Raw genomic sequence first — 25406 nt, 5'->3', positions numbered from 1 at the left:
GTTGCAAATGCCCAGTGGTACCAACTTCATCTACCAAGTATGCTGTGTGTTTGGATCTGAGCCCTCAATCAATGCTCTGGTCTAGAGAGTAGCTGCCAGGAGGAAAAGACAGGAGCCTTACTATGAGATGGGAGAATGTGAGCTTATAAAGCTCAGTTCTGTCTCCTACAGGTTCTATTATGTATGTGTATTTATACATTATGGGACGTTTAACCTTTTCCTGACCACTTATGTTATTTATATTAAATATTCTTGATACAGCCTATATTAAAGACGATCTACGTACAGTATTTAGTGTATAAAAAAGCCAATGTGTACATATATGCCCAGGGTCGGTATTGGGTTTGCTATCACTTTCCCAGACTCCTGCACTTGCTCAAATATTCCACAGAGTGGGAGATTGTGGAATGCATTTGGAAAGCCCCCTCTAGAAATCCTGTATTTGCCCCTGGATATATACTGTAGTTGTGTCCTCCTTAATTGTTGCTGCAGTCACATTAAGCTGCCCTTCTAGTTGCGCCTAGTACCACACAAGCAGACTATGCTGATTAAAATAATATATGTCTGGAGGAAATTATGTGTGTGACTGTGGCTGTATCTGTATACCAAATGCTACATCACAGTGTTTTCCACTGACACTGTAACAATAGCATTTCGTATTCAGAAACAGCTGAATTTGCAAACAGAATGTACACATGCCGCTTATCATTTTAATCAGCCTAGTCATCATAACATATGTATACTGTATGGGCAAAATAGCAATAGAAAAATAGCAATGTAATGTTTCTGTATAATTTTATACAAAATGTGTATTTTGAAATGCCTTAAGCCCAGTCCACACTACACCATCCGCGTTAACGCCGATATTGGTGACGGCGGGGACCCGGCGGGGTGTCGGCATCGGCAAGTGCATACACACTTGCCAATGCCAGCGAGGAAGTGAGTGACGGCGGGGCGGCGACAGGGAAACGACACACATGCTCGACACACATGCTGCATCTGCAGCGTGGCTGTCGTTAACGAGGACGTCCCTCGTCTGTACATGTTCAGACGAGGGAGGGGGTCATTACCGATGCGAGAAAGCGAGCATCCTTAACAACACTGAGTGAACACAATGGACAAGATTGTAAAAGACCTTGCTCAGATTGGCCCTTCTGAGCGATATCTTTTACTTTCTCATCTAGTGTGGGGCTTTACATTGACTTTTAAAGCAATAATACAGCAGACTTTTACAAATTGAGTTTCTGTTTTTTTAATCAAGCAATTAAGTGAATCTCCTTGATGATAATGATAAAGTAATACCATTTAACATTTGAATAGTAATAGTATTTATAATTCATGAACATCATGTAATAGTATTTATATCATGTAATAGTATTTATAATAATACAGTAATAGTATTTATAATTCATGAATATTATGAAATAGTTGGTAAACTCCAATCTCAGTGTTTGTTTTAGTTGAGTTTTATTGCATGCTCTGTAACTGGAGGTGGGGTGTTAGGCATTGATTGCAATTATTAGACACACATGGATACTTAACATTCCTAAAGAAAGATGCTAGGCTGAACAGCCTGTCTGAACAGGGTTGCCTTAGAAGGGTTGTTTTAAAAGGGTTAAGAAAATATTATGATATAGACTTACCCTGGACTTAAACAGGATGAAAACAGAGAGAAACATCCAACCAACATTGCAACAAAACAACCACCCTTCCTTTCATCAATCAAAATCATCTGTGCATTTAAACATATGTATATATCTTTCAAACTACAATCCTTATGACCTCTAACAACAGAATGCAACCAATTTTGTATAAAACCAGTGACAGTAATTTGGGATTTGCATGTGACTGTACATACCTGTGTTTGTCATTTGCTCTGTCATGCTCAGTTAACATACAGCGGAGAACAACACCAGTAAACAGGCATTTGTAACAAATTTACATCCATCCATGACCTCTTCATATCTAGCAGCTTCAATCTGCTGGCTATAACAGAATCATGGCTCACACAATCAGACACGGCCTTTCCTGCAGCACTGTCACATGGTGGTCTCCACTTCACACACTCCTCTAGGCCTGGTAACCATGAAGGAGGTAGGGTTGGATTATTACTTTCCCAATCTTTCTCATATACTCTTCTACCACAGGTTCCATCACTCACATTTACATCATTTGAAATACATTCCATCAGGATTTACTCTCCTTTCTCTCTGCATGTTGCAGCTATCGCCCAAACAATTTCTGGAAGGTTTTTCTGCCTGGCTCCCTCACTTCCTATCCTCTGACATCACCACCATCATCATGGGTGATTTTAATATTGCTATTGATTGTCCAAAATCTGCTGCTCATGCCTCCAAACTTCTCTCTCTAACCTCCTCTCTCGACCTCTCCCAATGGACCGAGTCCTCTACTCATCAGGAGGGCCACTGCCTTGATCTAGTATTCACAAGACTATGCTCCGTTTCTGAACTCACTAACACTCCTTTCCCCCGCTCAATTCACAACCTTATCACCTGCATGCTCTCCTCTATTAATTCAAACTCTGTGTTGCTGAAGTCCTCCAATCTTCCTCAAATCTGCAGAAATATTAACACAATTAATCTTCAAAAACTTTCCACCTCACTCCAACAACTGCTTTCACCTATTTCTGCATTTACCTCTCCTGAGATAATTGTATCACACCTGAACCAGACTCTAGAAATAACCCTTGATGAAGTGGCTACAGCTACTCATCACACTCCAAGTAGGCCTAGATGTCAACCATGGCACTCTAAATTAACAAGACATCTACAAAAACTCACACGTAAGCTTGAACGTCAGTGGCGTAAATCTCATATTTCTCGTGTTTCCAGCAACTTCCTCACATATAAGACTGTCTACCAGTCTTATAGAAATGCCCTGGACACTGCCAAACAAACATATTTCCAAACTCTCATCTCTGCTTAAGACTCTAACCTCAAATGACTCTTTAATACATTTAAATCACTTCTGAATCCTCCCTCATCTACCCCACCAGCCACTATCAAGGCACAAGATCATGCTTCCTACTTCAATAAGAAGATTGATAAGATCCGAGATGAAATGGTATGCTCTTCGGCAGCCAGTGATCTGCTCAGTTCTTTACCTGAGCCCTCTGGCACTCTCTCTTCATTTGATCCCACAAATTAAGATGAAGTATCATCACTCGTCTCATCCTGCTTCTCTACTACCTCTCCTCTTGATCCTTTACCCTCACAAATAAGTAAAGCTCTGTGTCCGGTGCTCATCCCTACCTTAACTAACATCTGTAATCTCTCTCTCTCTCTACTGGTATTTTTCCTTCACTCTTCAAGCATGCAGTGATTACTCCCATTTGGAAAAAACAAAATTCTGACCCTAACTCTCGCTCAAACTACCGCCCTATCTCTCAGCTCCCTTGTCTCTCTAAGCTACTTGAGAGACTTGCCTACACTCGACTCACATACTTTTTTAACTCATACACTTTATTGGACCCACTTCAGTCAGGCTTCCGTTCCCAACATTCCACAGAGACAGCACTGACTAAAGTGGTAAATGATTTGGTCACTACAAAGTCTAAAGGCCATTACTCACTTCTTATTCTTCTAGATCTATCTGCTTAAAGACAAAGCCCTTTCTTGGTTTCTATCCTACCTATTTAATCGCTCCTTCATTGTTCGCTTCTCTGAATATACTTCCTCTTCGCTACCTCTTTCAGTTGGAGTACCGCAAGGCTCAGTCTTAGGTCCTCTGCTTTTCTCAATCTATACCTCATCTTTTGGTAAACTAATCAGCTCTTTTGGATTTCAGTATCATCTGTACACAGATGATACTCAAATCTACCTATCCTCACCTGATTTGTCTCTATATGTACTGGGCTGCGTCACTGAATGCCTTTCTGCCATTTCATCTTGGATGACATCTCGCCACCTCAAACTTAATATTTAAAAAACAGAGTTAATTATATTTCCACCGGCCAATAGTAGGTACCAACCTGATATCTCTATCACTGTTGAAAACTCGACAATCAACCCTACCCCACAAGCTCGCTGCCTAGGTGTCATCCTTGACTCTGATCTGTCCTTTGTTCCCCACATTCAATCTGTCTCAAAATCATGTTACATGCATATAAAAAACATATCCAAAATACGACCATACCTTACACAAGACACTCATAAAACTCTAGTCTATGCTCTCATTATCGACCGCATTGATTATTGCAATAGTCTCCTAACTGGTCTTCCCAAAACAAGACTCTCACCACTACAATCCATTCTGAATGCAGCTGCGAGGCTAATCTTCCTCGCTAGATGTTCATCGTCTGCAGATCCACTCTGTCATTCCCTCCATGGGTTACCTGTATTCTACCATATTCAATAAAAAATACTTTTACTCACACATAAGGCCATTAACCAAACTACACAAACATACATTACTTCGCTTATCTCAAAATATCTCCCAACCCGAGCTCTTCGCTCTTCACAAGATTTGTGTCTCTCATCCACACTCATTACTCGCATCCACACTCATTACTCGCTCCCACTCAGGACTTTCTTCAGGCTGCACCTACTCTGTGGAATACCCTACCATGCACAATAGACTCTCCTCTAGTCTCCAAACCTTCAAGCGTTCCCTGAAAATTCACCTCTTCAGGCAAGTGTATCAAATTCCAGAACCGCCCACATAACTTTCACAAACTTTCCTATTAAATTGCGTCTACTCTGCACAGTCCACACATATCCTCACATGTATTTTCATTCTTCACTTTACCTTCCTCCCGACCCTGGTTCATCATTGCTGTGTGACCATATCATACAGCCCACCAAGAACCTTTGCAATCTGGTGGACAACTATGCAATAGATAGCAACTCTCCTTGTGTATCCATGCCTATTTCCCTATAGATTGTAAGCTTGCGAGCAGGGCCCTCCTACCTCTATGGCTGTTTGTTATTACCCACTTTTGTTATATCATTGTTATTTCCAATTGTAAAGCGCAATGGAATTTGCTGCACTATATAAGAAACTGTTAATAAATAAATAATAATAATCGTGTTCATACCATTTTAAGAAAACTTAGTGATTTTTTGAAAGGCGTTTGTGAATTCCGCTCAGGGGCAATGTTTTGTACAGTGTTTTGCTAACATACATAACATAGGTTTACTGATTAAAAAATGCTTGTCTAAATTTGGTTTTCTTTTCAAATTTTTAGCTCTTTGGGTTCCTGTTATTTCATCTCTATGTGGCATCCTCATTTTGCTCATTCTAGTAATCATACTGGTATGCATCTTTAGAAAAAAAAGTAAGTACCGATTATGGGCCTAATTCCCTATGGATCAGAATTGAGGCTGAGATAGCGATTTTTTGCAAATCTGTATTGCTAAAAATTGCATAATAAGAGCCTCCCAGATGCATATGCATTGACAAAATTGCAATGCATACGCAAAAAAGAGCACCATTGGCATCTCCTCCCAGACCTGGACTAAAGCATCCGCCAACTCCTGGACAGTCTTTGGTGCAATGGAGTCTGTTTCTGATCGTTTGAGTAGACACATGCACATTTGTGGCTTGCTGGAGGTCATTTTGCAGGGCTCTGGCAGTGCTCCTCCTGCTCCTCCTTGCACAAAGGCAGAGGTAGCGGTCCTGCTGCTGGGTTGTTGCCCTCCTACAGCCTCCTCCACGTCTCCTGATGTACTGGCCTGTCTCCTGGTAGCGCCTCCATGCTCTGGACACTATGCTGACAGACACAGCAAACCTTCTTGCCACAGCTCGCATTGATGTGCCATGGTGGATGAGCTGCACTACCTGAGCCGTGGGTTGTAGACTCCGTCTCATGCTACCACTAGAGTGAAAGCACCACCGGCTTTCAAAAGTGACCAAAACATCAGCCAGAAAGCATAGGAGCTCAGAAGTGGTCTGTGGTCACCACCTGCAGAACAACTCCTTTATTGGGGTGTCTTGCTAATTGCCTATAATTTCCACCTGTTGTCTATTCTATTTGCACAACAGCATGTGAAATTGATTGTCAATCAGTGTTGCTTCCTAAGTGGACAATTTGATTTCACAGAAGTGTGTTGACTTGGAGTTACATTGGCCCTCATTCCGAGTTGTTCGCTCGCAAGCTGCTTTTAGCAGCTTTGCACACGCTAAGCCGCCGCCTACTGGGAGTGAATCTTAGCTTATCAAAATTGCGAACGAAAGATTAGCAAAATTGCGAATAGACACTTCTTAGCAGTTTCTGAGTAGCTTCACACTTACTCGGGAACTGCGATCAGTTCAGTCAGTTTCGTTCCTGGTTTGACATCACAAACACTCCCAGCGTTCGGCCAGACACTCCTCCGTTTCTCCAGCCACTCCCGCGTTTTTCCCAGAAACGGTAGCATTTTTTCGCACACACCCATAAAATGGCCAGTTTCCGCCCAGAAACACCCACTTCCTGTCAATCACATTACGATCACCAGAACGAAGAAAAAACCTCGCAATGCCGTGAGTAAAATACCTAACTGCATAGCAAATTTACTTGGCGCAGTCGCACTGCGGACATTGCGCATGCGCATTAGCGACTAATCGCTCCGTTGCGAGATAAATATAACGAGCGAACAACTCGGAATGACCCCCATTGTGTTGTTTAAGTGTTCCCTTTATTTTTTTGAGCAGTGTATGTATGTATGTATATATATATATATATATATATATACACACATATATTTCTCTGACGTCCTAAGTGGATGCTGGGGACTCCGTCAGGACCATGGGGATAGCGGCTCCGCAGGAGACAGGGCACAAAATTAAAAGTTTGACCACTAGGTGGTGTGCACTGGCTCCTCCCCCTATGACCCTCCTCCAAGCCTCAGTTAGGTTTTTGTGCCCGGCCGAGAAGGGTGCAATCTAGGTGGCTCTCCTAAAGAGCTGCTTAGAATAAAAGTTTGTTAGGTTTTTTATTTTCAGTGAGTCCTGCTGGCAACAGGCTCACTGCAACGCGGGACTAAGGGGAGAAGAAGCGAACTCACCTGCGTGCAGGATGAATTGGCTTCTTAGGCTACTGGACACTAGCTCCAGAGGGACGATCACAGGTACAGCCTGGATGGGTCACCGGAGCCGCGCCGCCGGCCCCCTTACAGATGCTGAAGAGAGAAGAGGTCCAGAAATCGGCGGCTGAAGACGTCCCAGTCTTCTTAAGGTAGCGCACAGCACTGCAGCTGTGCGCCATTGCTCTCAGCACACTTCACACCGCGGTCACTGAGGGTGCAGGGCGCTGGGGGGGGGCGCCCTGGGCAGCAATGTAATTACCTTTACTGGCTAAAAATACATCACATATAGCCCCTGGGCTATATGGATGTATTTAACCCCCGCCAGGATTACAGAAAAAAACGGGAGAAGAGCCCGCCGTGAAGGGGGCGGGGCCTATCTCCTCAGCACACAGCGCCATTTTTCCCACACAGATCCGCTGGTGGGAAGGCTCCCAGGCTCTCCCCTGCACTGCACTACAGAAACAGGGTTAAAACAGAGAGGGGGGGCATATTTTGGCGATATTAATATATATTAAGCTGCTATAAGGGAAAACACTTACTATAAGGTTGTCCCTGTATAATTATAGCGCCTTGGTGTGTGCTGGCAAACTCTCCCTCTGTCTCCCCAAAGGGCTAGTGGGGTCCTGTCCTCTATCAGAGCATTCCCTGTGTGTGTGCTGTGTGTCGGTACGTGTGTGTCGACAGGTATGAGGACGATGTTAGTGGAGGCGGAGCAATTGCCTGTAATGGGATGTCACCCCCTAGGGAGTCGACACCGGAATGGATGGCTTTATTTATGGAATTACGTGATAGTGTCAACACGCTACAAGGTCGGTTGACGATATGAGACGGCCGGCAAACCAATTAGTACCTGTCCAGGCGTCTCAAACACCGTCAGGGGCTTTAAAACGCCCATTACCTCAGTCGGTCGACATAGACACAGACACGGACACTGACTCCAGTGTCGACGGTGAAGAAACAAACGTATTTTCCAGTAGGGCCACACGTTACATAATCACGGCAATGAAGGAGGCGTTACATATTTCTGATACTACAAGTACCACAAAAATGGGTATTATGTGGGGTGTGAAAAAAAACTACCTGTAGTTTTTCCTGAATCAGATAAATTGATTGAAGTGTGTGATGAAGCGTGGGTTACCCCCGATAGGAAGTTGCTAATTTCAAAGAAGTTATTGGCATTATACCCTTTCCCGCCAGAGGTTAGGGCGCGCTGGGAAACACCCCCTAGGGTAGATAAGGCGCTCACACGCTTATCAAAACAAGTGGCGTTACCGTCGCCTGATACGGCCGCCCTCAAAGATCCAGCTGATAGGAGGCTGGAATATACTCCAAAAAGTATATACACACATACTGATGTTATACTGCGACCAGCAATCGCCCCAGCATGGATGTGCAGTGCTGGGGGGGTTTGGTCGGAATCTCTGACTGGAAATATTGATACCCTGAATAGCGACAATATTTTATTGACTATAGAGCATTTAAAGGATGCATTTTCTTTATATGCGAGATGCACAGAGGGATATTGGCACTCTGGCATCAAGGGTAAGTGCGCTGTCCATTTCTGCCAGAAGAAGTTTATGGACGCGACAGTGGTCAGGTGATGCGGATTCCAAGCGGCATATGGAAGTTTGCCGTATAAAGGGGAGGAATTATTTGGGGTCGGTCTATCGGACTTGGTGGCCACGGCAACAGCCGGAAAATCCACCTTTTTTACCTCAGGTCACCTCCCAACAGAAATAGACACCGTCTTTTCAGCCTCAGTCCTTTCGTTCTCATAAGAACAAGCGGGCAAAAGGCCATTCATATCTGCCCGAGGCAAAGGAAAGGGTAAGAGACTGCAGCAAGCAGCTCCTTCCCAGGAGCAGAAGCCTTCCCCCGCTTCTGGAAAGTCCTCAGCATGTCGCTGGGGCCCTACAAGCGGACTCAGGTCTGGTGGGGGGGTCGTCTCAAGAATTTCAGCGCGCAGTGGGCTCACTCGCAAGATTGGAATTCGAGACGTCTCTTCCTCGCAGATTCCTGAAGTCTGCTTTACCAACATCTCCCTCCGACAGGGAGACGGTGTTGGAAGCTATTCACAAGCTGTATTCCCAGCAAGTAATAGTCAAGGTACCCCTACTACAACAAGGAAAGGGGTATTATTCCACGCTGTTTGTGGTACCGAAGCCGGACGGCTCAGTGAGACCTATTCTAAGTCTGAAATCTTTTAAACACTTACATACAAAGGTTCAAGTTCAAGATGAAATCACTCAGAGCAGTGATAGCGAATCTGGAAGAAGGGGACTTTATGGTGTCCTGGGACATCAAGGATGCTTACCTCCATGTCCCAATTTGCCCTTCACACCAAGGGTACCTCAGGTTCGTGGTACAAAACTGTCACTATCAGTTTCAGACGTTGCCGTTTGGATTGTCCACGGCACCCCGGGTCTTTACCAAGGTAAAGGCTGAAATGATGATTCTACTTCAAAGAAAAGGCGTATTAATTATCCCTTACTTGAACGTTCTCCTGATAAGGGCAAGATCAAGAGAACAGTTAGAGGTCGCAGTAGCACTATACCAAGTAGTGCTACAACAGCACGGGTGGATTCTAAATATTCCAAAATCCCAGCTGATCCCGACAACACGTCTGCTGTTCCTAGGGATGATTCTGGACACAGTTCAGAAAAAGGTTTTTCTCCCGGAGGAGAAAGCCAGGGAGTTATCCGAGCTAGTCAGGAACCTCCTAAAACCAAGAAAAGTGTCAGTGCATCAATGCACAAGAGTCCTGGGTAAATGATGGCTTCTTACGAAGCGATTCCATTCGGCAGATTCCACGCAAGAACCTTTCAGTAGGATCTGCTGGACAAATCGTCCGGATCGCATCTTCAGATGCATCAGCGGATAGCCCCGTCTCCAAGGACAAGGGGGTCTCTTCTGTGGTGGTTGCAGAGTGCTCACCTTTTTGGAGGGCCGCAGATTCGGCATTCAGGACTGGGTCCTGGTGACCACGAATGCCAGCCTGAGAGGCTGGGGAGCAGTCACACAGGGAAGAAATTTCCAGGGAGTGTGGTCAAGCCTGGAGACTTCACTTCACATAAATATACTGGAGCTAAGGGCAATTTACAATGCTCTAAGCCTGGCAAGACCTCTGCTTCAGGGTCAGCCGGTGTTGATCCAGTAGGACAACACCACGGCAGTCGCCCACGTAAACAGACAGGGCGACACAAGAAGCAGGAGGGCAATGGCAGAAGCTGCAAGGATTTTTCGCTGGGCAGAAAATCATGTGATAGCACTGTCAGCAGTGTTCATTCCGGGAGTGGACAACTGGGAAGCAGACTTCCTCAGCAGACACGATCACCACCCGGGAGAGTGGGGACTTCACCCAGAAGTCTTCCACATGATTGTGAACCGTTGGGAAAAACCAAAGGTGGACATGATGGCGTCCCGCCTCAACAAAAAACTGGACAGGTATTGCGCCGGGTCAAGAGACCCTCAGGCAATAGCTGGGGACGCATTGGTAACACCATGGGTGTACCAGTCAATGTATGTGTTCCCCCCTCTGCCTCTCATACCCAAGGTACTGAGAATTATAAGGCGAGGGGGGGTAAGAACGATACTCGTGGCTCCGGATTGGCCAAGAAGGACTTGGTACCCGGAACTTCAAGAGATGCGCACGGAGGATCCGTGCACTCTACCTCTAGACTTACCGCGGCTGCGTTTGACGGCATGGCGGTTGAACGCCGGATCCTGAAGGAGAGGGCTCCGACGGAGGAATTTCAACTGGGTCGATTCCTACATTTCCTGCAAACAGGATTGTCTATGGGCCTCAAATTGGGGTCCATTAAGGTTCAAATTTCGGCCCTGTCGATTTTCTTCCAGAAAGAATTGGCTTCAGTTCCTGAAGTCCAAGCTTTTGTCAAAGGAGTACTACATATACAGCCCGGTTGTGCCTCCAGTGGCACCGTGGGATCTCAATGTAGTTTTGGGATTTCTCAAATCCCATTGGTTTGAGCCACTCAAATCGGTGGATTTGAAATATCTTACATGGAAAGTGACCATGCTACTGGCCCTGGCTTCGGCCAGGAGAGTGTAAGAATTGGCGGCTTTATCGTACAAAAGCCCATATCTGATTTTCCATTGGGACAGGGCAGAACTGCGGACGCGTCCTCAGTTTCTCCCTAAGGTGGTATCAGCATTTCACCTGAACCAACCTATTGTGGTGCCTGCGGCTTCTAGCGACTTGGAGGACTCCAAGTTGTTCGACGTTGTCAGAGCCTTAAAAATATATATATATATTTAAAGGACGGCTGGGGTCAGAAACTCGCTGTTTATACTGTATGCACCCAACAAGCTGGGTGTTCCTGCGTCTAAGCAGACGATTGCTCGTTGGATTTGTAGCACAATTCAACTTGCGCATTCTGTGGCAGGCCTGCCACAGCCAAAATCTGTAAATGCCCACTCCACAAGGAAGGTGGGCTCACCTTGGGCGGCTGCCCGAGGGGTCTCGGCATTACAACGCTGCCGAGCAGCTAAGTGGTCAGGGGAGAACACGTTTGTAAAATTCTACAAATTTGATACCCTGGCTAAGGAGGACCTGGAGTTCTCTCATTCGGTGCTGCAGAGTCATCCGCACTCTCCCGCCCGTTTGGGAGCTTTGGTATAATCCCCATGGTCCTGACGGAGTCCCCAGCATCCACTTAGGACGTCAGAGAAAATAAGAATTTACTTACCGATAATTCTATTTCTCGTAGTCCGTAGTGGATGCTGGGCGCCCATCCCAAGTGCGGATTGTCTGCAATACTTGTACATAGTTATTGTTACAAAAATCGGGTTATTATTGTTGGAAGCCATCTTTTCAGAGGCTCCTCTGTTATCATGCTGTTAACTGGGTTCAGATCTCAAGTTGTACAGTGTGATTGGTGTGGCTGGTATGAGTCTTACCCGGGATTCAAAATCCTTCCTAATTGTGTACGCTCGTCCGGGCACAGTATCCTAACTGAGGCTTGGAGGAGGGTCATAGGGGGAGGAGCCAGTGCACACCACCTAGTGGTCAAACTTTTAATTTTGTGCCCTGTCTCCTGCGGAGCCGCTATCCCCATGGTCCTGACGGAGTCCCCAGCATCCACTACGGACTACGAGAAATAGAATTATCGGTAAGTAAATTCTTATTATATATATATATAAATTAAACATGCATACATAAGTATATATATATATATACATACATACAGTACACGCCTACTGTATATCCACATGTATATATATCATGTGTGCGTGTGTGTGTGTGTGTGTGTGTGTGTGTGTGTATGTGTTTATATGTATGTATGTATGTATATATATACATGTGTATATATGTATGCACGTGGATATATATGAACTACAATTAAAATAAAGTAAACTTTTATTAAGCACTTACAAGTGCCACCAGGAAGACAGCAGGCTGCAGAGAATGCTAGACAGCCATTAATAATATTTTTGTTTGGTGGAGGGGGGTTTCTGGGTGCTCGGAACACCCCCCCCCCCCCGGGTGCGCCACTGGGGCCAACTTCAGGACTCCTCTGTGCAATCCCGGCAGGCCATCACCTCATAGCTGCAGCTGCTGCTGGGCTTGCTGCTCTTCACTTGCAGTCTCACACATCCATTGGCTGGTAGCCCCGCCCCCATCCAGCACACTCCAGCTCCGACACAGAGTGAAAAGAACTGGAATGGATCCAGACAGCAGAGGTGACTGGGACAGGGCTGGGGTGTATGTAAGGGGGGTTGGTGGGTGCAGGGCTGGGCTTTATTTGTGTGATGGAGGTTACTGAGTGCAAGGCTGGGCTTTATTTGTGTGATGGAGGTTTCTGGGTGCAGGGCTGGGGTATAAGTGTGTGTGGGAGGTTGCTGGGGCAGGGCTAGGGTATATGTGTGTGGGGGGAGTTGCTGGGTGCTGGGCTAGGGTAGGAAAAAACTATGTGTTCCCTAATGCACACCGAGTGATAAATATTACTACATAATAGTCAGATAATACGGAGATCTTAGTTGCGTATATCTGCAGATATAGGGTTAAGCCCCCAGGCCAATCGACAAGGCTTCTCCGTCACTGGGGGTCCCTAATACTAGGTATGGGTCCGGGGTGCAGGACCCCACGATGTCGGCACAGGTCGGCGACCCCAGGTCAGCACACAGGTGAGAATTAATAGGGGTTAATAAGAAGCACAGAAGTGCTATGTAAGTGGTGTGATTAAAATAATATATACAAAGTGATAGGGAAAATCATAAGTGTTAATAAAGTGTTAGGGTGTGCCGACCTGAAGCAGCCCAGCCATACCGACACAGGGGCCACCGCACCCCACACCCACCCCATCAATAATTACAAATATGTCTGGGTTAAATTCCCAGTGTAAGGCCACATGGTAATGGCTCCTACAGCATCTGAGAGCCAGCTTACCTGGGGATACCCCTGGCTTCCCCTATGGCACTCTGGAGTCAGCAATCCCTCCTAATGCTGACCCATCCATGCCTCTCTTAATACAATGCACAAAATGGAAAGCTGCTCAATCAGATTGTAATGTCACTCAGGTGCTAAAAGGGAGGGGTAATTCTGTGTAGGAAAAAACTATGTGTTCCCTAATGCACACCGAGTGAAAAATATTACTACATAATAGTCAGATAATACGGAGAACTTAGTTGCGTATATCTGCAGATATAGGGTTAAGCCCCCAGGCCGATCGACAAGGCTTCTCCGTCACTGGGGGTCCCTAATACTAGCTATGGGTCCGGGGTGCAGGACCCCACGATGTCGGCACAGGTCGGCCATCCCAGGTCAGCACACAGGTGAGAATTAATAGGGGTTAATAAGAAGCACAGAAGTGCTATGTAAGTGGTGTGATTAAAATAATATATACAAAGTGATAGGGAAAATCATAAGTGGTAATAAAGTGTTAGGGTGTGCCGACCTGAAGCAGCCCAGCCATATCGACATACCGACACAGGGGTCACCGCACCCCACACCCACCCCATAAATAATTACAAATATGTCTGGGTTAAATTCCCAGTGTAAGGCTACATGGTAATGGCTCCTACAGCATCTGAGAGCCAGCTTACCTGGGGATACCCCTGGCTTCCCCTATGGCACTCTGGAGTCAGCAATCCCTCCTAATGCTGACCCATCCATGCCTCTCTAAATACAATGCACAAAATGGAAAGCTGCTCAATCAGATTGTAATGTCACTCAGGTGCTAAAAGGGAGGGGTAATTCTGTGTAGGAAAAAACTATGTGTTCCCTAATGCACACCGAGTGAAAAATATTACTACATAATAGTCAGATAATACGGAGATCTTAGTTGCGTATATCTGCAGATATAGACATTACAATCTGATTGAGCAGCTTTCCATTTTGTGCATTGTATTTAGAGAGGCATGGATGGGTCAGCATTAGGAGGGATTGCTGACTCCAGAGTGCCATAGGGGAAGCCAGGGGTATCCCCAGGTAAGCTGGCTCTCAGATGCTGTAGGAGCCATTACCATGTGGCCTTACACTGGGAATTTAACCCAGACATATTTCTAATTATTTATGGGGTGGGTGTGGGGTGCGGTGGCCCCTGTGTCGGTATGGCTGGGCTGCTTCAGGTCGGCACACCCTAACACTTTATTAACACTTATGATTTTCCCTATCACTTTGTATATATTATTTTAATCACACCACTTACATAGCACTTCTGTGCTTCTTATTAACCCCTATTAATTCTCACCTGTGTGCTGACCTGGGGTGGCCGACCTGTGCTGACATTGTGGGGTCCTGCACCCCGGACCCATACCTAGTATTAGGGACCCCCAGTGACGGAGAAGCCTTGTCGATCGGCCTGGGGGCTTAACCCTATATCTGCATACATACGCAACTAAGATCTCCGTATTATCTGACTATTATGTAGTAATATTTTTCACTCGGTGTGCATTAGGGAACACATAGTTTTTTCCTACACAGAATTACCCCTCCCTTTTAGCACCTGAGTGACATTACAATCTGATTGAGCAGCTTTCCATTTTGTGCATTGCTGGGCTAGGGTATAAGTGTGTGTGGGAGGTTGCTGGGCTATGGTATATGTGTGTGGGGGTAGTTGCTGGGTGCAGGGCTAGGGTATAAGTGTAAGTGGGAGGTTGCTGAGGCAGAACTAGGGTATTCGTGTGTGTGGGAGGTTGCTGGGGCAGAACTAGGGTGTAAGTGTGTGTGGGAGGTTGCTGGGGCTGAACTAGGGTATAAGTGTGTGAGGGAGGTTGCTGGATGCAGGGCTAGGGTAGATGTGTGTGGGGTGGTTGCTGGGGCAGGGCTAGGGTATATGTGTATGGGGGAGGTTGCTCAGTGCAGGGCTAGGGAATATGTGTGTGCGGGAGGTTGCTGGGTGCAGGGTTGGTGTACATGTGTGTAAGAGGTGGCTGTGGCATATGTTTCATCCTGAGGTGGCTTTGACCTGATCGCTGTGCTACAAATTACACTGTTCTGCGAACAGAGAGTCGCCGCCCAGAGTGAGTGTAAACTCGCCCTGTGCAAGTGTGCGAATGCACGTGTACGCTGTGTGAAAATTCCCCTCAGTCAGCAGACAGCTGCCAGTCCGGTCGCAGCTCACTCACCATCAAATGTGTTTTCCAGTCTGTGCAGTCTGTGCGTAGCTCAATATTTACTCCTCCAGTGCAAAGATATCAGGCTGATCGGGGCCGGAGCTAACGTCAGACACCCACCCTGAGAACGCTTGGGAACGCCTGTGTTTTTCTTGACACTCCCAGAAAACGGTCAGTTACCATCACAAACGGCCTCTTCCTGTCAATCACCTTGCAAACGCCCATGCAATCAAAATTTTTGCATCATCCTGTCGCTGCTGTCCGTCGTACATGCGCATTGTGGTGCATACGCATGTGCAGTAGTTCTATAATCGTCCACTGTGTGAAAACACACAGCAGTGATAAGGTCTGAATCGGGCCCATAGTTGATATAGGTGTCCAGTTTATAAGTGCTTGTAGTCTTACAGGTGGTGCTTTTTTCACTGCTCTGCATTTCTGATTTATGTCTTGTTGTCAAACTTTATTTTAGGTGGTATACGGTTCTATCATATATGTTTTATTTTCATAATTATTTATGTAGCTATTTTGCACATGTGGCTATATTGATACTTTATTAGCGCCCTACATGAGTGTTCCCCGAGGAAACAATTAAATTCAGAAACATTGGAACGCATTCTGGAAATGTTGTCTCATCAATTTGAAGTACCCTTGTGACTTAACATGCCACGAAGACACAAACCCCTCAGGGTAAGGCAGGAAGCTGCACTTAGGGGTCTGTTCATGCAGCAGTGAAAAGAGTGGAGAAACAGACCAGTTGAGAAGTTGCCCATGGCAACCAATCAGCATCTCCCTTACATTTTATAGAATGTACTTGATAAAGGCTTCCTTCAAAGCTGATTGGTTGCCATAGGCAACTTCTCCACTGGTCCTTTTCTCCACTCTTTTCACTGTTTCATGAATAGACCCCTTAGTACTGTACATAGGCGTGCTCAGCACATTTTATTAGGGGGTGCACCGTCGGAGGGGTGTGTCTAGCACCGCCTTTTGGGCGTGTCTAGCACCATCTATTGACGGTCAACGCAATATAAAATATCCACCCTTGTACCAATCCTAATACAGCAGATTCATTGTCAGATGATGTGGTGTGTACCAAACAAACACCCCTGATGGCACTCACTGCAATTACACTGCTCCTCCTCAGCCTGGTCTGGCTCCCCCTCTCTTTCCCCTGCAAGCTGCAGCAGCTTACTTACAAGTCAGTCACTCACTGACACCCACAGTCGAAGACTAGTACTGCTGCTGCTGGAAAAACGAGTGACGTGTCAGTGCTGCTGCCGGCCGCCAGTATTGAATTTGTCTTCCTAAGAGGAACGCTGGCTGCATGCTGATCCTCATCAGTGACTGGCGTTGGCATAGCATAGAAGGAGAGAGGTGGGCATGTGGCGGGTGTGACGGGTGGGCGTGCGAGCAGCATTATGTAATCACGTCACATCATGCTGTTTTTGTACATGGAGGTGGAGCCGGGAGTTTGAAAGCCGGTGGCAGTGGCACCCTTGATTAACCCAGGCGCCCGATCAGTAATGCAGTCCTGACAGGGTGCAGCGCAGAGGGGACAGTGATCAGCATGCTCGGCAATCGCTGCATCAGGCATGTGAGATCGGGGTGCCAGACATTAGGGGGTGCCTGTGCGCACCAGGCACCCCCCCTGCGCACTATGGTACTGTAGTTTTCATTTGCCGCTGCAGGACACACCCCTGAGTGGCAATAGAAACGCCCATAGGTGGAGCTAGATGTGTCTAGTCACACCCCCTCAACGACGCACTGCACGCGCGTAGTATAACATCACCTGCAGTCTCCCTGAAACTAGTTTTCAAAAGTAGGCAAGTATGTTGTATGGCCATGTAAAATGACCATGTGAACTGATACGCTGGCACCATGTTTTCTGTGTACTGGATGGCAGGTGTAGGCGGAGACATGCCCTGAAAACATGACACACCTACATTTTTGCACCATTTCCTGAAGCTGCCCCTAGACTGTCCCTGACTGTTAATTTGGAAAGAACTCCTCACTGCAAGCGGCATCACTGAGGTACTTTGGCGAGTGCACAGTGTGATCATGTATGCTTAACTCTGGAAATATCAGCATTGCGTACTTCTCTGATTCAGGACCACTGTTCATAGCAACTGTCAGTACATTCCAACATGATGACATCTATACAGATATCGCAATAAGCAGCTCAATTTTATCCTCTCACCAGATCAAGCATATAATTAATGACTAATAATGAAGCCAATGTAAACTTATTCCAGTGGAAGATGTACAGTAGAATTTTAAATTATTAGAACAGGAACAAGTGTAGAGCCATTTATAGTTAATCAAGCTATATTTATAACAAAATACTAACTTTTATTTTTAATCAACAGAATCCTCCAAACGGAAAATGAAGACCAGGTGCAGTATGTGTAATAAATGTATCATTAAAAGATGTGTATCTTACTGATTGTAAGCAAATACCTTCCAGATGACTAGATGATATAAAGTTCATTTTGTTCATTATTGTTTACTTATAGCAGGGGTGGGGAACCTTTTTTCTACCGAGGGCCATTTGGATATCTATAAAATCCTTCGGGGGCCATACAAGTCTGCCCCCGGGCGCGCCCAAAAAATGGGTGTGGCCAGTTAAAATGGGACGTGATACACATATGCCCCCAATAGTGCAGTGCCAGATCCACAATTGCCCCCACAGTGCCAGGTATACAAATGCCCCTCACAGTGCCAGGTATACAGATGCCCCCACAGTGCCAGGCATACAAATGCCCCTCACAGTGCCAGGTATACAGATGCCCCCACAGTGCCAGGTATACAAATGCCCCTCACAGTGCCAGGTATACAGATGCCCCCACAGTGCCAGGTATACAGATGTCCCCACAGTGCCGGGTATACAGATGCCCCCACAGTGCCAGGTATACAGATGTCCCCACAGTGCCAGGTATACAGATGCCCCCACAGTGCCAGGTATACAGATGACCCCCACAGTGCCAGGCATACAAATGCCCCTCACAGTGCCAGGTATACAGATGCCCCCACAGTGCCAGGTATACAAATGCCCCTCACAGTGCCAGGTATACAGATGTCCCCACAGTGCCAGGTATACAGATGCCCCCACAGTGCCAGGTATACAAATGCCCCTCACAGTGCCAGGTATACAGATGCCCCCACAGTGCCAGGTTTACAGATGTCCCAACAGTGCCGGGTATACAGATGCCCCCACAGTGCCAGGTATACAAATGCCCCTCAGTGCCAGGTATACAGATGCCCCCACAGTGCCAGGTATACAAATGCCCCTCACAGTGCCAGGTATACAGATGCCCCCACAGTGCCAGGTATACAAATGCCCCTCACAGTGCCAGGTATACAGATGTCCCCACAGTGCCAGGTATACAGATGCCCCCACAGTGCCAGGTATACAGATGACCCCCACAGTGCCAGGTATACAGATGCCCCCACAGTGCCAGGTATACAGATGCCCCCCCCCGCTTACCGCTCCTTTCCGCGGGTACATGGAGGAGAGCGCGGCTATGTTGGGCGGCGGTGTGTAAGACTTGAAACCAGCTGCCGGTTCGAGAGCCAATCAGAGCTCGCGGACCGGCAGCCGCGGCTCCTGATTGGCTGCCGGTCCGCGAGCTCTGATTGGCTCACGAACCGGCGGCTGGTTTCAGGTCCTAAACGCCGCCGCCACCCGACAATAGCCGTGCTCTCCTCCGTGTGGTGACAGCTGAGAAACGCTGCCGCCGGACTGTGCGGCGGCGTGTCTCACTGAGAGTAGTGGGTGGGCCGGATCAAACGGCTTCACGGGCCTTATACGGCCCGCGGGCCGGAGGTTCCCCATCCCTGACTTATAGCTAACACTCTTTAGCTATTTTTTTTATTTGTTTTATTATGTTTGTTCCATCCATAATTTTGTACAGTACAATGGGGGTAATTCAGACCTGATCATAACAACAAATTTGTTAGCAGTTGGGCAAAACCATGGCCCTCATTCCGAGTTGATCGGTCGCAAGGCGATTTTAGCAGAGTTACACACGCTAAGCCACCGCCTACTGGGAGTGAATCTTAGCTTCTTAAAATTGCGACCGATGTATTCGCAATATTGCGATTACTAACTACTTAGCAGTTTCAGAGTAGCTCCAGACTTACTCTGCCTGTGCGATCATTTCAGTGCTTGTCGTTCCTGGTTGACGTCACAAACACACCCAGCGTTCGCCCAGGCACTCCCACCGTTTCCCCGGCCACTCCTGCGTTTTTTCCGGAAACGGTAGCGTTTTCAGCCACACGCCCCTGAAACGCCGTGTTTCCGCCCAGTAACACCCATTTCCTGTCAATCACATTACGATCGCCGGAGCGAAGAAAAAGCCGTGAGTAAAAATACTTTCATCATAGTAAAGTTACTTGGCGCAGTCGCAGTGCGAACATTGCGCATGCGTACTAAGCGGATTTTCACTGCGATGCGATGAAAAATACCGAGCGAACAACTCGGAATGAGGGCCCATGTGCACTGCAGGGGTGGGGGGGGCAGATATAACATGTGCAGAGAGAGTTATATTTGGGTGGGGTGTGTTCAAATTGAAATCTAATTTGCAGTGTAAAAATAAAGCAGCCAGTATTTACCCTGCACAGAAACAATATAACCCACCCAAATCTAACTCTCTCTGCAAATGTTATATCTGCCACACTGGCAGTGCACATGAGGGCTAATTCAGACCTAATCGTAGATGTGCTAAATTTAGCACATCTTCGATCAGTCACACTGACATGCGGGGGGACACCTAGCACAGGGCTAGTCCACCCCGCATGTCAGTCCCTGCCCCGTCACACAAGTACAAAAGCATTACACAGCTGCGATGATTTTGTACTTCAGGAGTAGCTCCCTGCCAGCGCAGCTCCTGCTCGCTAGCAGGGAGTTACTCGTCGATGCCTGGGTCGCAGCTGCTGCGTGTGATGTCACGCAACCAACGCGGCCTGTCCCCCCAATGGTCCGGGCATGCCTGCACGGCCAGGACTGCGCCCCCTAAACGGCGGCTAAGTGTCGCTGGCCCGCCCCCTCCCGCCCAGTGACCGCCTCTGCCTGTCAATCAGGCAGAGGCAATCACAGCGCTATGACAGCCGTCAGCTTTCTGCCATGCGCCGGCGCACTGCGGTGTTGGCGCATGCGCAGTTCAGACCTGATCGCTGCTGTGCGAAAATGCACAGCACCGATCAGGTCTGAATCAGCCTCATGGTTTTGCCCAAATGCTAACAAATTTGCTACTACGATCAGGTCTGAATTACCCACAATATAAGGTTAGCAGTTTTGCAGTCTTGCTCACATTTACCTTTCCAGCATTAATAAATGGTGTTGACAAGGGATCCAGTCAGAATCCCAGCGGTCAGGATCCCGGCAGTCGTAATACTGACTCCGGAATCCTGACACGACTCAGTATGCTGACACCGGCATCCTGACTAGGATCACAATCCTTGGGCCGGAATCCTGACCACCGGGATCCCGAACAAGCGTTTGCCAGACCATCGGACAGGTAAGCCGCGCAGGGTCTAGTTAGGTTTACGCGGGGAGGGGGATTAGGTTTAGGCTTCATAGAGGGGGGGTTGGGTTTAGGCACCCACGGGAAGGGTTATGGTTAGGCTGCCGGGAAGGGGGGGTTAGGTTTAGGTACCAATAAGGAGGGTTATGGTTAGGCTGCTGCGGTGGAGGGTTAGGTTTTGCCTGCGGGAAGGGAGGGTTAAGGTTGGGGGGCATTGGAGTAAGGTAAGTATACTTACCTTGCCCCTGCCGGAATTCTCATCATCGGTCATTTTTAACTGCACAGCAAACAACATGGCAACATGTATCATTTATGTATGCTTTCACATAAATTGCTATTTATTTATTTATTCTTCCCACTCAGTACTTCAGAAATATAATGTCCCAGACATTCACTTTATTGCATTGTGACAGATATGCAGGTTGTCCCTTATTATTATCACATTTGTTGTTTGAATTTATTTCCCAAGCAGAGAATATTAATTTATGAGGCACCTGCTTATGAAGCTTCATCTACACAATAAAGCTAACTCCGGCAGTCCTGTATGTAATTACTGTAGTACAGTACATACTTCCAGGGCCAGCAACGTAAATCTTGGTGCCCTGTACATGGATACCCACACCCTTGATCCTCACACCCACACATCCCTCACCTGTATGTGCCAATAGAGTACCACCGCTGGGGTGTGGTGAGGGTGTCATTAGCCTGATCACGCAGCAGAACATTCCCAGGTGCCCTCAAACTTCTCATACCCCACTATATATATAATGCAAAATGAAAATAAAAATGCACTGTCATTTGACATACAGTAGCACACCACTGTCTTTGTTGTTAGTGCAGGCTCAGGCTGCTGGGTTGTCAGTCAATGTTGCCACTGACTCATGGGTGGGACTGCCAGACAGGGAGGGTTTCTGTAGAGGGAGCAGTGGCCGGGCAGTGGTGGAACTGCTTGAAGTACACAGTTACTGATGGGTGGTGATCAATCCTGCTCAGCTGGTCCTCTTTAATGGCCTGGGCCGCGGTGGCAGTAAGCATACTTGCCTACCTGACAATCTCCATGAGGGAGAAAATGCTCTGTTCCTGGACTTTCCTGGTAATGTATGATTGCCATCACCTGTGGTGAGCTAGTTAATTGATAAGAAAGTGTTTCACCACAGGTGATGGCAATCATACATTACCAGGAAAGTCCAGGAACAGAGCATTTTCTCCCTCATGGAGAGGGTCAGGTAGGCACGTATGCAGTAGAGAGCAGGGAAGGGCAGGCACAGCTGTGTCATTTATTCTATGCAGTGCAATGGCAACACAGCATGGACTGGACCAAGTGACAGGGGCAACTGACAGTGTCAGGCAGAGAGAAAGGGAGAGAGAGACAGCCTGGTGAAGTGATAAAGTGGAAGATGATAAAGCACCAGCCAGTCAGCTCCTAACTGTCATTTTTCAAACCCAGCTTGTGACATGGCAGTTAGGAGCTGATTGACTGGTGCATTATCATATTCCACTTTATCACTTCTCTAGGCTTAATAAATCTGCCCCAGTGTGAGGGAGAAAGATAGATAGAGAGAGGGAGAGAGTGGGGGTAATTCCAAGTTGATCGCAGCAGGAATTTTGTTAGCAGTTGGGCAAAACCATGTGCACTGCAGGGGGGGCAGATATAACATGTGCAGAAAGAGTTAGATTTGGCTGTGATGTGTTCAATCTGCAATCTAAATTGCAGTGTAAAAATAAAGCAGCCAGTGTTTACCCCGCACAGAAACAAAATAACCTACCCAAATCTAACTCTCTCTGCACATGTTATATCTGCCCCCCCTGCAGTGCACGTGGTTTTGCCCAATTGCTAACAAACTTGCTGCTGCGATCAACTCAGAATTACCCCCAATGTCAGGGAGAGAGAAGAGAGACAGTGCAAAGAGAGAGAGAGTCTTGCAGGGAGACAGAGAGAGGGAGTGTCATGGAAAGAGAGAGGGGGAGAGAGATACAGTGTCAGGGAAAGAGAGAAGGAAGGGGAGTGAGCGGGAGAGACACTACCTAACTACAGCACAGGTCTCTCATGAGTACTGAACATTGGTACTTTCTGCATCAGGGTGCACCTCCAACCACATCTGAATGACGGCCATTTTAGAGACACATCCAATAATGTGAAGCTGCTTAAGTTCAGTATTGGGTTCATGCTTTAGAGATGTTCATTATGTTAAGGAAAATGCACATTTAAATTTTATATTTACTGAGGAACAGAATAAGCATACTAGGCATGGAGTTGTATGAATAATTATGCATCCCTTTAATACCCTTTTCACACCAAAATCCAGGGTCCGAGTCGAGATAATGAACACGGTTTCAGCCTGTGTTGACACCTTTTTCGCATTGAGGCAAAGACCAGGAAAAACTCAGGTTGTGTTAGTGTGAATTGGTTTATGACCAGGGATTTTCCCAGGACCATACCCCTTTCAGACCGAAAGGGGTATTAAAAGGAGCTCACTGAGCTCCTTTTAACATAAGCTGCATAGAATAACCAAAGAACACCCTTTCATGTTGTACCATATCTGGCTCAGACCAGAGAGAAATCCTGGTCAAGACCAGGGTGGTGGAGCCGGGGCATAAATCCCAGTTAGACCCATCCACACCAACAAATTACCTAGGTTTTTCCCGGGTCCATGATCGGTGTGAAAGTGGTATAACAGGTGTATACGCTGTTACTACTGACACTTTCTAGAATGTTATTATAGACTTTGATAAAGTAAGTTTACAGAGCATTCTGCTACATTTCCACGTGGTGGCAATATACCTCCAAGTTGTATAAAGCCACAGAATATTCCTCTCTGGTGGAATGATGTACATTAGAAGCAACATTTCACAAAATTTGATAAAAATATATTTTTTGGGGTCTTCCAGTTCTGGTTTCTTATTTTAATGTTTTAACTGAAGCAAACTCAATCCTTAACTGAACAAACTACAATGATTTCATAACGTTGCACTCTGAAATCCAATGTAATCCTAAAAACAGGGACAACTATTGAATGTGATGACTTACAAAACATGACATCTTGTTTCAATATTACAGTGATTTTCCAGAAAATGTTGATGCAGATACTACAATTGAGGCAACATGTAAGTAACATCAGCAACAAATATTATAAGAGCAACAGTTTTAGTATACAGTATATACAATTACTGTAGATAAAGGGAAGATTAAATGGAGTTAGTAGTGAGGGATATTTTTCAAGCTGTACCACCAAATAATAGTTTCATACATCCAGATATGGAATTTTACATACTTCCCCAGTGTTATTTAACTTTAAGTGTACAGCTGACATTTTTGCAGCAAATTTGATCCATACTACAGAGCACAATGACCTGACACTGCTATCATTCTATATGCCTTTTACTGTACTTAGCAAATAATGCAGCACCTTAGCTACTGTAGCGCCCCCCGCCCCGCCCCCTGTGATTCTGCCATCAAGGGTGTAGCAGTGCCCATCCAGCAGCCATGCTTTCCCTACACAGTAGAGCCCATTCATGTTATGCCATGCAGTAGTAGGACCCCTTACACTACGTTATGCCACGCAGTAGTAATGCCCATTACACCATATTATGCCCCACACAGTAATGCCCTCTGCCCCACATTATGTCCCACACAGTAATGCCCACTGCACCACATTATGTCCCACACAGTAATGTCCATTACACCACATTATGTCCCACACAGTAATGTCCATTACACCACATTATGTCCCACACAGTAATGCCCTCTGCCCCACATTATGTCCCACACAGTAATGCCCACTGCACCACATTATGTCCCACACAGTAATGCCCACTGCACCACATTATGTCCCACACAGTAATGTCCATTACACCACATTATGTCTCACACAGTAATGCCCACTGCACCACATTATGTCCCACACAGTAATGCCCACTGCACCACATTATGTCCCACACAGTAATGTCCATTACACCACATTATGTCCCACACATTAATGTCCGTTGCACCACATTATGTCCCACACAGTAATGTCCATTGCACCACATTATGCCCCACACAGTAATGTCCGTTGCACCACATTATGCCCCACACAGTAATGTCCGTTGCACCACATTATGTCCCACACAATAATATCCATTACACCACATTATGTCCCACACATTAATGTCCATTACACCACATTATGTCCCACACAATAATGTCCATTACACCACATTATGTCCCACACAGTAATGTCCGTTGCACCACATTATGCCCCACACAGTAATGTCCGTTGCACCACATTATGTCCCACACAATAATGTC

General features: G+C 46.6%; 1 protein-coding gene across 1 annotated transcript in view; it reads left to right on the top strand.

Moving 5' to 3' along the window:
• LOC134965241 (uncharacterized) overlaps positions 1-25406 on the top strand; it is an 89930-nt gene that overhangs the window by 17241 nt on the left and 47283 nt on the right. Inside the window, exons 5-7 of the mRNA XM_063941739.1 lie at positions 5207-5296; positions 17963-17990; positions 24177-24223. Coding sequence (XP_063797809.1) covers positions 5207-5296; positions 17963-17990; positions 24177-24223 — 165 coding nt within the window. The remainder of the gene's footprint in view (positions 1-5206; positions 5297-17962; positions 17991-24176; positions 24224-25406) is intronic.

This window comes from Pseudophryne corroboree, chromosome 10, assembly GCF_028390025.1.
Source record: "Pseudophryne corroboree isolate aPseCor3 chromosome 10, aPseCor3.hap2, whole genome shotgun sequence".
NCBI lineage: Eukaryota > Metazoa > Chordata > Amphibia > Anura > Myobatrachidae > Pseudophryne > Pseudophryne corroboree.
Note: the sequence above shows the minus strand (reverse complement) of the source record. Positions and strands in the feature narration are given on the sequence as shown.